Source organism: Syngnathus acus, chromosome 10, assembly GCF_901709675.1.
Source record: "Syngnathus acus chromosome 10, fSynAcu1.2, whole genome shotgun sequence".
Taxonomy (NCBI): domain Eukaryota; kingdom Metazoa; phylum Chordata; class Actinopteri; order Syngnathiformes; family Syngnathidae; genus Syngnathus; species Syngnathus acus.
In genome coordinates this window covers 842683-858177 of record NC_051095.1, presented here as the reverse complement: position 1 = coordinate 858177, position 15495 = coordinate 842683, and the positions used below count along the sequence as shown (strand labels likewise).

At 44.5% G+C, this 15495-nt stretch overlaps 2 protein-coding genes across 6 annotated transcripts; both read right to left on the bottom strand.

Annotated features, from left to right (window-relative positions):
* Nucleotides 1-253: 253 nt before the first annotated feature.
* On the bottom strand, nt 254-9058 carry vax2 (ventral anterior homeobox 2). The gene is made up of 3 exons (XM_037262459.1): nt 8530-9058; nt 6092-6279; nt 254-2176 (listed from the first exon to the last, which is right to left on the bottom strand). Exons 1-3 carry the CDS (start codon nt 8744-8746, stop codon nt 1700-1702), a joined length of 882 nt encoding a protein of 293 aa, XP_037118354.1. The 5' UTR covers nt 8747-9058; the 3' UTR covers nt 254-1699.
* A 2734-nt stretch (nt 9059-11792) lies between these two features.
* On the bottom strand, nt 11793-15296 carry c10h20orf27 (chromosome 10 C20orf27 homolog). Of its 5 annotated transcripts, XM_037262343.1 has the most exons (7): nt 15176-15296; nt 14307-14400; nt 13971-14057; nt 13810-13922; nt 13528-13666; nt 13312-13437; nt 12317-12467 (listed from the first exon to the last, which is right to left on the bottom strand). In XM_037262343.1, the coding sequence occupies exons 2-7, from the start codon at nt 14335-14337 to the stop codon at nt 12367-12369; spliced, it is 597 nt and encodes a 198-aa protein (XP_037118238.1). In that variant the 5' UTR covers nt 14338-14400; nt 15176-15296; the 3' UTR covers nt 12317-12366. The 5 variants fall into 5 exon arrangements, with proteins under 5 accessions (XP_037118234.1, XP_037118238.1, XP_037118236.1 ...); XM_037262339.1 differs by having other exon boundaries at nt 11793-12467; nt 13312-13666; XM_037262341.1 differs by having other exon boundaries at nt 13312-13666; nt 13810-13918; nt 13982-14057.
* Nucleotides 15297-15495: the final 199 nt, after the last annotated feature.

Sequence of the window (15495 nt, the reverse complement as noted above, 5' to 3'; positions counted from 1 at the left end):
TTTATAATAGCCACGCTGTGTGTGTGTGTGTCTGTTTGTGTTTCAGTCGTATGTGTGTGTGTGCGTATTTCACTCGTGTGTGTGTGTGCGTATGTCAGTCATGTGTATGTACGCGTGTGTGTGTGTGTGCGTCTGTGTGTGTATTTCCGTCGTGCGTCTGTGTGTGTTTCAGTCGTGTGCGTACGTGTGTCTGTGTGCGTCTGAGTGTGTGTTTCGGTTGTGCGTGTGTGTCTATGTGTGTGTTTCACTCGTGTGTGTGTGTGTGTGTAATCCTGAATTGTGTCCCTGAGGTCCGCCCTCACATGCAACAGGTTTTGGGAACACGCAAAAGGCAACGTTGCCTCTTGCGCTGGATATTTGAGGGGAGGGCGCTTACGGACAATCGCTGCCTGTTTCAAAACCAGAAAAAAAATAATAATAAAATAAAAAGTCCACACATCAGAGGACTGCTTCCTACATCCAGAAGCGGCAAAGAAGTCCAGAGCTCCCGGTGAAGTGTTTGGCAATTGCGAGGCTGTGACTGAAGGCCGGCCAGTCCAACGGAGGTGAAGAATGGAAACTGCATTTGAGTTGCGGCGGCTCCAAAGGAAGCGCAAACATAAAGTGCTTGGAACGTGAAGAGCAACAAATCCCATCAGAACCCGAGGCCAAATGTGCTGCGGGATTCTTCATAGAAGTGAACCTTCTCTAGAAATTGGGCCTAATCTTTGGAATGTGCGTATTTCGGCCAGAGATGCCACAAGGCAGGCGCCAAAGGTCATACAATTGGACCCCCCCACACCCGCGGGATAGTGAATGGCAAGGATGGGTGTAAAATTGAATGAATTCAAGAAAAGTGGCCTGTGCTGAAGCACGACAACGGAAGGGAGGCCGGCGGGCGGGCGGGCGGCCACGGCAGTCGGCGCCAAGGAAGTAAATGAAAGTGATGTTTGCAAACGGGCTCAGCGTTGGCCTGAGCTGTTGCGCTTCAGCTGTCTTTTTAAGCAAACGATCAGAACGGGAGCTACCACAGGATTAGTTCACGCACAAAACACAAGCAAATCAAGAACCACAAACATATTTAAATAACACAATTAAATGCTACAATTTCTCTTTCTTTCTTTTTTTTCTCTGGCATAGGCTGTGTTTGGAATCACGCATTTGATGTTCCCCGAATTTTGATCATGTGCATCATTTTACAAACTAAACAGTATTTTCACGTTGGTTATGGAATTTTATTTGACCTCTTTTGAGCAATTTTATCCATTTTTTTCACGAAATGAATTGATTTATTACAATTCATTATTTACTTATTTATTAGTGAATTCGAATCTTTATTTCATTTATTTGTGACACTCTATGACTTATTTATGATTGAATTAACATGTGACTAACTCACATTTCATGAAGTCCATTTCCACTTTGATTTCACTGGACTTTAAGAATTGGAAAGTGGCAAAGGTTTGATGACACGCAAAGCACAGTCAGGTGGATGCGCTACCCCCGAGCCACTCCCCCTTCCCGAGGCACTGCACTCAGCGCGCATTTGAACAAGATGGCCAAGTGATTGCAAACACAGCCTGAGCATTTCTTCTGAAATTTCACAGCACGAAAAGCACTCCACGCCGTCCTGTCTGCCATTCGCGCGCTCACCTCGCTCGCAATCGCACAGCGAGCGGACAAAAGCGGATCAAAACAGCACGACGCCGCTCCAGTCACTTTAGGAAACGGTTTTCTTGCCGCCCAGATCGGCCTCCTTGCGGTCCATCCTCATATACGGCTCGAAGGCCGAGGAGCCGCAGCCGTAGGCCGAGGTCAGCTCGTGATGGGCGCCGCCTAGCAGAGGCACTGAGAAGCAGAGGGAGTGCGGCGGCGGCGGCGGCGGGGTGCCGCCCAAAGCGTGCAGGGGCAGCCCAAAGGCCAGCGAGCCGGGGGGGCTGCCGCCGCCCATCCGGGGCGAGGCCGAGGAGCCGCCCCTGGAGCCGCCGCTCAGCAGAGAACCGTTGGCCAGGTGCGGTGGCGCCAGCAGGGGGGACGGGGTGGGCGGCGCGGGGCCCGACAGGAGCCGCCCCTGCTCCAGGAGACGCAGGATGTTGCAGGTGGCCAAAGACTCGGAAGAAGACGACGTGCGCTTGTCCGAATCCTTGCTGGTGTCCTTCTTCTGTTTGGTGCGACGGTTTTGGAACCACACCTTCACCTGCCAGCAGACAAACAAACATTGAAAAAGAATCAAATCTGGAAATGTTTTTTTTTTTTTTACTCGAGCAGTCGCGTGAAAGCAGACAGCGGCCAATTCGAACAATTTGTTGGCCTGCGGATGTATTGGAACTCTAGTTGCACATATTGATCCATTTCCTTCAACACTGAACGGCCGAGGCCTTTTTCGCATGATTTTCGTTAGCATTTCCCTTCATGTGTTCGCATTAGGCGAGTGTTCTCGAGTTGGATCAAAATAAAGGTCTGAGTTTAATATTTGGCTGTTTCAATCTCCATTGGTTCATTCTCTATGTCAGTTTTACATTCAAGTTCCACTGGCCGTGGCAAACCAACAATTTGAAGCAAACACACCATTTAGAGACATGCGCTAGCTAGCTAGCTAGCTCTCGAGAAAACGCTTAGCAGATGCTAGTAAAAAGATGTTGCGTTGACAGGAATGTTTCAAGTTGTTAGAAATCAAATGTAGGCCTATGCTTGAATTCAGATGAAGTGAATGTTTAGCGCAGCACCAGATGGAGGATACGCTAGCCGGACTTTGCTTACCGACTAGATAAAACGCTATCGCCGCACGCTTAGGGCGGGGTCGCCGGGGGCTCCAGCGAGTGAGCTCATGAGTCGGCGGGCGGCCGTGACGCCGATAATGAGATCGCCGGGCGGCTGGCAGGGCCCGACTCGAGCCGAGGTTCCATAAAAAGCTCTTACTACACGTTTGGCCGGCCGGGCGGGCGGGGGCGGGGCCTCAGCAACTATCCATGGCGAGGGATTTGATTGGAGGGGAATTGATGAGAGGAAAAGAAAGCAAAGCTGCCTTTGCTACATCTACACTATTGCACGTAAATCCTTTTTAATGGGATCCAGGGTTCAGCGCTAGGGCACAGATTACCGGGAGGGATCTGGATATGGCATGACCTGTATTTTGCCTCGCCAAGCGCAAGTTTGCCGCTATAGCGCCAGCCAAACAAATTGCGTCAGGAATAAATAAAAGGGACTTGCACCTGGGAAACGCACTTTTTCCACTCTGTACTTCTGTAACTGCCATCTGCTGCTATTTCAAGTACTTTTCAAAACACGTTTTCCAAATTTTTCTTCTGGCATAGAAAGTTCTTTTCAATTTTTAGTAAGCATTTCTTTGCTTAAAAATGTGGAAGTGCCTTTAAATGTTGGAGGCTACTTTGAATGACGTCGAGCTACTTTATGTACTGAAGTAAATGTGCTCTAGCTACTCGAGCTAATGCAACTAGTATATATACATATATATATATGTTTTTTTTTTTAAATATAATTCTTGGATATTTTTGCTTGTTGACAAAATTCAGCACATTTATGTTCAGCGCATGACACTGAAAATGAGTGACAATAAAATGTGTTCATTGTCAATGTTTGGTCTCAAAATGTTCTACTTGGGCTCCTACAATTTCATGTTAGGGTCCACACTATCCTCCTAGTCAAAATAATTGTGTAAAAAAAAAAAAAAAGCTTATCTGGAGCCCCGCACTACAAATTGGTTGCCAGCCAAATACCGGCATTCACTAAACCTGTGGAATCTGAAGAAAGGACAAAAGAAAAAACTTCATCTAGTGGCTGTAAAAAATAAAAATGTTCAACATGGTGACGTTTTACGAAAAGCTCACACATATTTTTACATGAATTCATTTTTCAAGGAGTCTCAATGGTTACAATATTCGATGCCTCTATAATATGCAAATGACGTTTACGGCTAAGGCTAGCCGGCTAATGTGGCTAACTGCCGCGTTAAGTAAAAATACTTTGTCACTGTATTTTCATTTTATTTATTTATTTATTATTTAATTGGAGGGGTTATGTGTGTGATAACATTAAAGTCAAGGCGATTCTATCTCGCCTCCACGGATTCCAAAGCAGCATATAAATAAGTCTAATTTTTTCCTTGGACACATTTTTCGATGATCTATATGGAGTTGTATTTTTGGGAGAATAAAAGGCATCAAGGGTAGAGTTGTATATACATATATATTTTTTAAATTCACTTTATGAAATATGACTATGATTTATGACCGTCTTGCAAAAATCTGAGTTCATTCTTGTAAAGGTACTTTTTAGCCAGATAATCTTACAAAGATGTAATAGGTGTTAGGATTAGAATTTTGTCAACTTGACCCAAAACACCTGACCTAGTCATGCCTAATTTCAATGCGTGGGAAATTGTCACAAAAAGTGGGCCTGATATTGCTCCGAAAAGCTAACTCGCACAAATCCAGCCATCGCCGTGACCAAAATGAGTTTGGCGCTGGTGAGCCAGCGAGAGAACGGTCGGGTCCAAAAAGGAATCGCTCTGTCAAGATCCGAGCGGGAGCGATCGCCATTAGAGCAGCCAGGTTCAGCCGGGGGTTAACCCCGTCTTATACCAGGCCTGATAGATATGGCCGCCCTAATCCCTCCTTAGCACAAAAGCACTTGGGACGGTTAGGAGGCGCCCCCACCCCCCTGGCCAGGTGACACGCCGGCACTAGGGGGCGCTCTCGGGACCTCCCACGCTCAGGTGAGCCTCCATTCGGTGGGACAAATGTGCTACAAACCATTGCGATTCAACGACGACTCACTTTTCATGGTGGCGCTCGATTCGATTGATTCGATTGGCTACACCTCAGTTCCAGAGAGTTTTGTCTTGTCCTCTTCCACACATGCGAGTGAACTTGTCAAAAGACGATTCAAGACGTATTTCAAGGTAATGAAATGATTCGATTCGGCTCACTTGACTCCACCAATTGTACTTGCCGTTTGTTTAGGATTGCTTATTTCACATCTCATGAAAAGAAAGTATCGATGCAAACAATCTATGTGCCAATTTGTCTTCAATCTACGTCAAGTGGAGTCTAGTTTTGCGAGCGGCAAGGCCTTTTTCACCCGACTTCCGGCGTCGGCACAATCTGGCCACTATGAGTCACGTCACGGCCGGTTCCGCGCGACCAGACGCCGTCTGCTCGGACAATACGCGCACAGTCCGAATGGCGACGCGCCGCTGTCGTCGTGTCTCGTCCAGGCTGGAAGACAACGCCGGCACTTTGCTCGCGCTTACATACTCTGTGATGGCACTGACAACTCCCCCCCCCCCCCCCCCCCCCCCAACACACACACACACACACAGACCTGTTGAAACCTCAAGAAAAGTCGAGTAGAACAGCTGAACATTATTTAGGCTACTCTGGCTTCCAGATTTGCTTCGATTTTGAATTGAACCCATTTTAAGGTTCTAAATAAAATGGATTGCAGTTGTTTATTTTGACTTCACCTCTGGAACTGACTTGACACAATCAATTGACTTCAAATTTAATGGAGACAAAATACAAAATGATTTCTCTTGGTGACTTAACTCGTTATCCCCCCCAAACAAAATAAAACAGGTTTGCGTGGAATTTTTGTATCCACTGCATAAACAATTTTTTTTTTTTTTCCAAAGACCCTCCTCATTATCCTAAACTGCACGAGTAGCGCAAAATTTCATAAAGGAGTTAAGAAGGATTCAAAAGTTGCAATGCGACGACAACAAAATTAAAGTTATAATCTTTAAAAGACAACAACTCCATTTTCGTAGTTATGCGCTATTTATTTATTTATTTATTTATTTATTTGTTTATTGATTGTGCAGGAATGTCAGATGATTCTATAGATCAGAGCTTTGAACTGGCTACATGCACACCGTTGAAATATGCTAAACTTGGCATCCGGTATTATTAATCTTAATTTTGTGCACCTAATGAGCAGGGACCCGTATGAATAAAAGCAGCATGCTCGTACTGTTCCGTTGATGATTATGAATGAAGTATTTATTTTGCATTTGTAAACAAAATAATCAACGTGATTGAATGTGATGACCGTCTTTCTTCCTAATGCCGGCGCCACGTCACGATCTCCTCACCTGCGTCTCGGACAGGTTGAGCTGTCGGGCCAGCTCGGTGCGTTCCCGGCCGACCACGTACTGGCATCGCTGGAACTCCACCTCCAGCCGGTACAGCTGCTCGGCCGTGAAGGAGGTTCGGGTGCGCTTGGGCCGGTCCAGGTCCAGGCCCTTGGGCAGCACGATCTCGCGGATGGTGCCTTTGGCATCTGCGCGGCAACAAGGAAAGACACTGGCGTCATTGTCATCATTACTCGTTGCACTAGCAGCAGTAGGTGGTCTCAATCTCGCCACCAAGCTTTAAAGTCAGAATGATAATAATGTAGGCAATAGCACTGTCAACAAGTTGTAGAAATAATCTTTGAATTTATTTTAAAACAATACTTTGTTCATTAACACTGTGACTATTAGTAATTCTAGCAATAATAATATCACACACGATATTGATATCATACATGTAAAAGGATCATTATAAATACGCTATATTAATATTGTCCATATGTGATGACAATAATAGGCTACTATTATGATTATTATTATATGACTATTATTATCATTGTTATCATTATAAAAGGCAGCAGCATGAACAAGGATTAAATATTCTTACTATACTCTAGCAACGGCACCAAATAATAACAATCAGATTAATAATAAAATAACAAAACGAAAATGATAAAAGGCTAACCCAGACATACATTGGCCTACATACAAATTTAGTCACACACATAAAAATAGTATTAATATAATCCTATTCATTATTGTTAAAAATATTTTGCATTAGGAACATTATTTTGCCTTCTGGTCAGCTACTGCTTCACTCCCCTTGCTTATATTTGGAATAATGACACAGTTGTAAATAAGATGACACACTGCTGTTGCTTTTAGGGACTTAGTCAAGTCAAGTCACATTTATTTCTATAGGCCTTCATCTTAATAGGCCAAAAACGTCTCCAAGGGCTTCACATGCACTTGGGGTCATCATTAGATATTCACTAAACATTCCCGGACGTACGAGTCGTTTTGTTTCCAAGTAGAAATAAGAGAGCAGATCGGTGGCCAGAATCATCATCGTATCGCCGCCCCCCCCAAGCCACCGTCTATTTGTTGCCGTTGGTCGCGCTCTTTGTCCACACGTTTGAAGTCATGAAATATGGAAGCCGTGCACTCAAATAAAAAATCAACAGCCGCCCCCTGAATTAAAGATGATTCAAGCAACTCGCTGAAATGAGGCAAAAACACGTGCGAAATGTGCAGGGGGAAAAAACAACAACAACAACAAAAGTGAATTTGTTTGCTGGCTAAGAAGTCTGTTCATTGTTTTGTTTTTGGTTTTTACGGCTAATGTGACGCAAAAGGTGACGCGCCATTGCCGCTTGACTACGAGACCTGCGGGTGTTTTTTTTTTTTCCTTGCGTATGTGTAAGCTCGCCGGGAAATAAAAAAAATAAAAAAAACGAAAGCGAGTACGCTGAACTCTGCGTGACCCCCGGCCTTAAGAAGAAGAAAAAAACAAACAAAACAAAACCACGCAATTGTCCTTTATCGGTGAAGGAAAACCAAGCCAAGATCATAGTCGCCATTTTCTATTCACAAATCTCGTTTTGTGGACTGCCGATTTCCCATCATCGTTTTTTTTTTACATTTAAAAACACGCTCGCGTGAGTTATTTGCATGCAGGGTGCATATACTGCATTCTTTTTTTTTTTTTACTCAACATTTTTACACATTTTGTCGTGGGTTTGTGTTTTACGTATATGAAGCTTATTGCACTTTTGGCAACATTTTGAGTCTTCCGCAAATTAAGTTACAAATAAAGTTAGTTCATTTTAGGATCTTTTACACTTTCAATTTGAAGTGCTTCAATATATTGGGGGGAAAAAAAAATATTGGTCAAAAATTGGACTGCCGCTGTTGGGTCAGTTTGAACCAACTTTCAGGCTTGTTTTGTACAGAATAAGCCTTTTTTTTTGTACAAAACTTCCCAAATGACTTGTTTTGACACCAAACATGCCAAAGTCCAGGGTTTTTAACCTTTTCTGGATGGGGTACAGTTTTACGGGTGTATTTTATCATGATTGTTATTTTTACTCGTTCTGATGGCCTCTTGTATAGGAAGGAGGGCGTTGACAGATGATGACTAAATTAAATCTACTATTTTTTAAACTGCTGGGTTAAAAATAATCAAATATGGGCTTAAAACAAACAAATCCGAGTTAAATACACTCACCGGATTTACAAATTATTGGGTTATTTAAAAGCCAGAAATTTGAAGAGTGTAACATCTCACACAAAGACCGCTCACCCTCCCCCTTTTTTCTTTTCCTTCATGTTTGTGATTAGAGAAAATAAATAAATAAATGGAGCGATCATGTTCATTGATATGTTGCAAAAAAAAAACGAATTTAGTGACCGAATAGACTTTTTTTGGGGGAAGATTGTTGCAAGTATGCTGTACTCACCCCTGACCAGGATCCTACGGCAGTAGTCGGGGTCCACTCCTAAAAGTTTGTCGTGGCCGTCCTCGCTAGAAGAGGTTGGCGTGGACGACGACGTGCCGGGGGTGTCGGACGAGCTGTGGAGAGGCGAGCGGCACTTGGCGTCCGCACGCTCCGGACACAGCGGCTTGGCTCCGCAGCGGTGGGGGCTCCCATCGCCCATCGCGGCCTGATCGAACATAATGCAGCTCCTTCCTTCCTTCCTTCCTCCCTCCCGTCTTTCCTCTTCTACTTCTTCTCGTCCGCTTGGAGGGGCGCGGGGGGCATGCCCTCCACTCCTCTCCCCCACGGGAGTAAAAAGCCCACTCAGAGTGGAAGCACCTGGCACGCAAACGGACCGGACCGCAGGTGTGTGGCCGGCATGACGCCCAAGTCCCGTTCGGGGAGCCGAGCCCAACGAGACTACGGAAGCCGACAAGTGGCGAAGGAATTCAGGCAAGGTGCGAAGGAGGAGTGGGTGGGGGGGCAGGGTGATTTTTTTTTTAGCAGGAGAGGAGGTGGCCCCCCTCTCCGCCTCAAAATCGCAAACACACACGGGCAGGACTCTAGTGAGTCGAAGAGATAACTTTGTAACTGGAAACGCTTGAATCGAAAGCGAAGCGCACTCGGCCACCAGTTTCTCACGTCCTGAGTCTTCCTTTTCGATTCGTAAAGGCCTCTTCACCGGCTAAGTGGCGTCACTTCCGGGTCTTCGCTGATTGGCTCTCATTGGAAGGCGAGCGGATATAGGCAGGCGTGAAGACGTCACACCTCGGTGGCCCCGCAGCCGGAAATCTGAATACGGGCGGAGTGGGAATCCCCCCCCCCCCCACACACACACACACATCCCCCGCCCCAGCCCTTTTCTCGTATACAACCGTCGTAAAGCGAGGAAACCCTCAACTGGGGATGTGTAACACAATCATTGCAATTCAAAAACATGAAACAGAATTTTGACCACTGATTTTGTATAGGATAGGCTACACGCACGCACACACACACACGCGCACACAAAATACACACATCCACACGTAATTACACATCGGTAATTTTCGTATGCATCAATTAAATATATAACAATTTATTACAATCTAAATGTAATGTTAGTTTTATATAAATTAATTATTGTGTTATTATTATTAGGATTTTGTATAGTAATCTAATTTTAAATACAATTTTATATTTTTTATCAAACGTTTATTAGGATAAACTGTCATGCAGAGAAAAAAGAGAAGTGAATTCATTAATTGTTTAATTGAATATATATGGAAAATACTACCTCACAAACTTTACTACATTAGCTCTAGTTTCCTCCCACATTCCAAAGATGGTAGGCCGATTGACCACTCGGTGAACCACGGCGCCTTAAGGTACAAAATCTAAAATCTATAGTCCTTATCCCTCATCGAGTTCATAAACTATGTACATATCAAATATACATCATATGTCAATATATATTAAAAAAAATACCCCCTGTTGAAAATACAAATGCCCAGTATGTGTCACATGACCTCTGTTGTTGCTGATCACCGGCCCTTTTATTTCCTAACAACCTGCTCGAGAATTCAAGCAAAAGGAAGATGATTGCAAAGCGGCGACTTGCAGGAAGGCCAAGGCAGGCGCGCCTATTGGGCTTGATGTGTTGTGTTGATGGTGCTGCGTGCACCTGCGGCGCGTTGTTGTGACGCTTTCCAGCAAACAAGCGTTTCTTCTGCGGGATTATATAATTATAGTTTTGCTTGTTCTAGTCAAGTCAAGTCAAGTCAAGTTTATTTGTATAGCCCTAAATCACAAGCAGTCTCAAAGGGCTTCACATAGACAAAAATTGACAATTATTCTCAAAGCATCCCCTGATCTTAAGCTCCCAAAAGGGCAAGGAAAAACTCAAAACCCCTGCCCGGGGAAAATGAGAAACCTTGAGAAGGGACCACAGATGGAAGGATCCCCCTTTCAGGATCACCAGGTTGTAATGGATGCAGAGAGGGCACAAATAATACATAATATGAAACATGTCTCTTAATATGTCTCTTTCCAAGGTCGTCATTACGGCACAGTGCGCCGGCTCGTTACGCCTTTCGCCCGGCCTAATCTCAGCCGCCATCAATAGGAGCTGTCAATCACACGCGGCACTCAGCAGAGACAAGAGGAGGCTGATTGCTGTGCGTGCACACACGCGCGCGCGCACACACACACACACACACACTAATTCACCGATGCCACGATTTCAGTATTTCACTTTAGCGGGGATGCATTCTCGCTGATTTTAGCCAGAGTGTGTGTGTGTGTGTGTGTGTGGGTGTGTGGGTGGGTGGGTGGGTGTGTGCGCGTGTGTTTGTGCGTGCGTGCGTGTGCGTTATTTTTCACCTTGCGCCAGCCTGTTTTGGTGTCATCAATTGCTGCTTTGAAGCTTTGCAATGTTGCCAAATTATGAAGCATTTCTGCAAATAAAAAAAAGAATCAAACTTAACTCAACTTTCCCAGCCATTTTCTTCCAGCTCATTTGAAAAAAAAGAGATGACAGGGCTTTTATAGATTTCTCGCCCGATGTTTAAAAAATGAAAACTCCCGAAAACTCAGTCTTTAGTCCGTTCATTTGAGACTAATTGCAACAATGTAAATTGCAGAATGGCGGGCACCAATAGCTACTTTTAAAGGTTTATTTAGCGTGTCCTCCAAAACGACTTTCAACAATACCTTTTTTAACACAAATTAAAAGTTGATTGTCACATTTATTTCAACACATTTCAAATTGTACTCGTCCTCACGTGCGCACTTGAAATTTACGATGATGACTAATACATGTTTTGTGGCGTCTTCAAATGAGGATTTTGCTGCTAACCGACAAAATAAAGACGCTTCAACCCTAGGCACAAATAAAACATTTTTTTTTAAATTCTGCAACTTAAACTAAGAAAAAAAACACCCAACTTTTAATTGATTTATTTAAACCTCTGTTCACGTTTTAGCGCGAAGGAAAAAAATACATTGTTGTATTTTTTTTTATAGATTTGGAAGAAGTTCATTTATTTTGTCACCGTTTGAGCGCTTTTTGTCACATTCCTGTCTGAAAGAAGAAAAAAGCAACCATCCGTAATTGATACGATTATTAAAAATAACTAGAGCCATCGAAACCTTCACAAGTAATTATTTTGCGGAGCGCTTCGTCTGCGTGCCCTGCACTTGGGCCAGAGAAATACCTTCAGCAGCCGAAACTGCCACCTAGCGGGCATCCAAGGAACTGCCGCAAGTCACATAGAAACGCTTCAATTTATTCGAGGCAAATACAAAAATGACAAGTTTGACATTCACGAAACAAGAACTCTTCACTTAATGCTGAAGACAGTAAGATAACTAGAAATATGACGATTGATGTCCACGAGGATTGGTTCTCCTCATCCTCGTCCAGGACGTGGCAGGAAGTGTGACGACAGGAAGGAGGAGGAGGAGGAAGGCACTTGTTGAATACCAACACAGAAGCAGACACAAGTAGGCCTCCTAGAATAATGTGAGCTTTTCAGCCTTTAAAGGGAACTTATGGCTTGTAAACAAACATTTGAGTCCCGCACATCTTGCCATGTCTTATTTCGCAACAAGCCTAGTTTTTATCATGTTTGGATCAATTTACAAAACGCAGCGAAACTGGAGGAAGATCCGGAGCAAAAGAGACACTTTCAAGTGGCGGCCAAAGCACTAGCCTGTCAAAACCAAATAGCAAGGAGTGGTAGCGTTAGCATTAGCAAAGCCGCCTGATAAGTGTCTTTTTTTTTTTTGCTGATGAAGTGATGCTCACAAGTTTGGGTCACATGCGCGCAATAAGGAGAGTCAGTCGAAGCCTTGCCAGTCGCTTTGCTCCGAGTCGTACTCCAGCTCCACGCCGATGCAGCGAATGCCCTCCAGCAGCATGGGCGTGCCGTGATGGCGGTCTGGGTAGAAAAGCCAAGTGGGCCCCCCCCCCCCAAAAAAAAGGCAAGCGTGAAATACACGTTAGTTTTTGCTACTTTCATTTTTCATGTACAATGGTCATTCTACCGCCAGATTAACAAAAGAAAAAAAAAACGGAAATTAGTTAAAAGTAACTGAACTTAAAAAAATAGGATAAAAAATTCCAAACGACTAAAAGGCTTCTCAATTTTGCATATAAAATAAATACATGAAAACAAGCTTTTGATCCATTTTTTTTTTTTGCTCGTTATCAAGCCACAATGTGCTGCTCCTTTTGGTGTGCACACCTTGACCACCTTGGGGCAGTATAAAACAGACTAGTCGCTTTTTGCGCAGATAAAGAATATTTGCCGGTGAGTTGAGCTCGATGATTGCATCTCGTAACTCTTTGTTCCTTGAAAAGTGAACTGGATAGGGTATTTGTTTGGCATTTTTTATTTTATCATCATACTGTTTTGTTAATATGAAATATGTCCTCAATAGACTGAATAAATTCCATATTGTTATTGATTGGTGTAAAAAAACAAAACATCAAGACCTAATAGGACCTGACTGTGTTCTATTTTTAGCATCTTTTTGACCATAGTTTAGTCTATATGAAAGTTGTGGTTTAGAAATAAACTGAATAAATTTCATATTGTTATTGATTGGTGTAAAAAAACAAATAAAAAAAACAATCAAGAACTCATAGGGCCTTACTGTGTTCTATTTTTAGCATCTGTTTTTATCATCCGGTTTAGTCTCTATGAAATATGTACTTAAGAAATAAATTGAATACATTTCATATTGTTATTGATTGGGGAAGAGGCATAGATGACATCATACCCATGACTCTGGCGTGAACTTTGACCGTGATGCAGACGTCGTCGTTGGCCTCGCTCAGCAGCTGCACCTGCTCACACAGCACCCCCTCCTGTTGAGCCATGTACTCGCACATCATTTTCAGACCACCTGCAGGGGGAGGGAGGGAGGGAGGGAGGGGCTGGGTGAGGGGGGACGCCATAGATACCAAAAAAAAAGCCAGTGCTTCCCGCGTGTCACCTTCGGGAGCAGGCGAGACGTCGATGACCCGCAGATGGGGGCTCGGCCTGGGCGCCAGACACACCTCCTTGCCGAGAGCCGGCACCTCGGGCAGGGTGAAGGCAATTTCGTAGCGGTGCTGCGCCTTCAGGAAGCCCAACTGAACGGAAGGAAATTCAAGTCAGCGAGCGGAGCTTCGGCGGGCCGATTCCAAGCCCAGAGTTGTGATCGCGTTGCCACGTCTTGAGCTTTCCTGTCTGACAGAAGATGAAGAGCGTTCAAACTTTTCAAGGTGGGCGTCACCTTGACCAAGAAGCTGCCGTCATCCTCCGCCGTGACCATGATGACGGAGTCGTGCAGCTTGTCGTCAAAGTGGACGTGAGACGGGGCGCCGGGCGCCTGGGTGGCGGCCGCCCCCTGGGCACCGCCCCCCTGGGCACCGCCCCCCTGGGCACCGCCCCCCTGGGCACCGCCCCCCTGGGCACCGCCCCCCTGGGCACCGGCCACCGGGGCTTTCTCCGAGAAGCGAACGCCTCCCGCCTTGGTAGACCCTGGAAAAATAAAATAAAAAATGAAGAGATTATTTTTCCTAAGGATAGGGTCACATTAAATGTGGTAAATTTGTGAAAAGTTCAAAAAGGCAAAGAGCTTCAATCGATAAAATGGTTGTCAGTGTAGATACGTTATTTGATAATAAACAGTTTCAGCTGAAAGACACGGCGTCACGACTGGCGACCAAGAAAAAAAAGAAGTAAAACTGGCCCAGAGGATGAGAGGCAGGCGATGTTCTCAACACTCACTCTTCTTCGTTGCGGCGGCGGCATCAGCCATGATCCCAGGAGTGAGGTGAACACTCCCTATGACAATCTGGCCATCACTACGTCGGCGTCTCGCCTTGGGGGACAATACAAAAAAAGACAAAGTCGTGGGACGAGAAGCGAGCGAGCGCTGGTCCAGTGGGAGCGAATCAATGTGCTGCCGGCCGGCCGGCCGGCCGGGTGGAGCAAAACAATTTACTAAGAGGATTAGCTGGATGGTGGCCATATGCCATAAGCATCATCACAGATTTTTATTTTTTTTTAAATCATAAAAAAGGAGTCAAATAAGGTCTTTCTTCAAACACAATTATCTAAAGTTCTACTTAAATACAGAGTGCATGTGCGGTCGAGATGGGCGGATCGATCCAGTTAATAGCAATACCAGTATTGATATTAGTTTCTTCTCTTCCTCATAAACATTTATGCCAGACATGTGTTATTAAACTGAGCACGTTTAATACTGTAAATAAACTTGAAGGCATTAATTACGAAAAGGGTTACTTGCTACATTTCCACTACACTACAGCAAGTGGACAAGTAATAATAATAAATTATATTGATAGAGCACTTTACATTTTTTAAAAAGAAATCTCAAAGTGCTACTGTTTTTAGAACGAAACACTTTCTACTTACAAAAAAATCCGCCCCAAATGTTTAACTACTTAATAATAGATGAGGGGAAAAGGCACAAGAAGTCGTCAAGGTCATGAGAATTCATTCAAATTTAGAAATCTCCCGATAAGCCAAGCTCACACTTAAAATGAAGGCAAAGATCGCCAAATAAAACATGCTGAGGCATGAGAGCCAAAATGGGGCTCCACAAGTTTCACGTCGAAAAACACCCGACTCACGTAAGTTGCACGGACGCACGTTGCGCGTGTTGTTGAGTGATTTTCGTGTGTTCTTTCTTCGGGCAGCTCCCGTTCAACTCGTCTCCGTCCTCAAGCCCTTCGCCGCTCCACTTCCGCCTTCGGTCACGTGGCTTGGCTTCCCTATTTGAAAAATGGATATGTGGCGCCACCTGCTGGCGGGCTTTCCTCATCGACTCGACCGGTGTTTTCTGACGTCACGATTCTCAGGTTCAAGAGGTTTAAAATACTTTTGACCAAAAACACAATAGACATTATGTCAAGCAGTTTTTACGAATGGTCACAGCTAATCAATGTTAGCC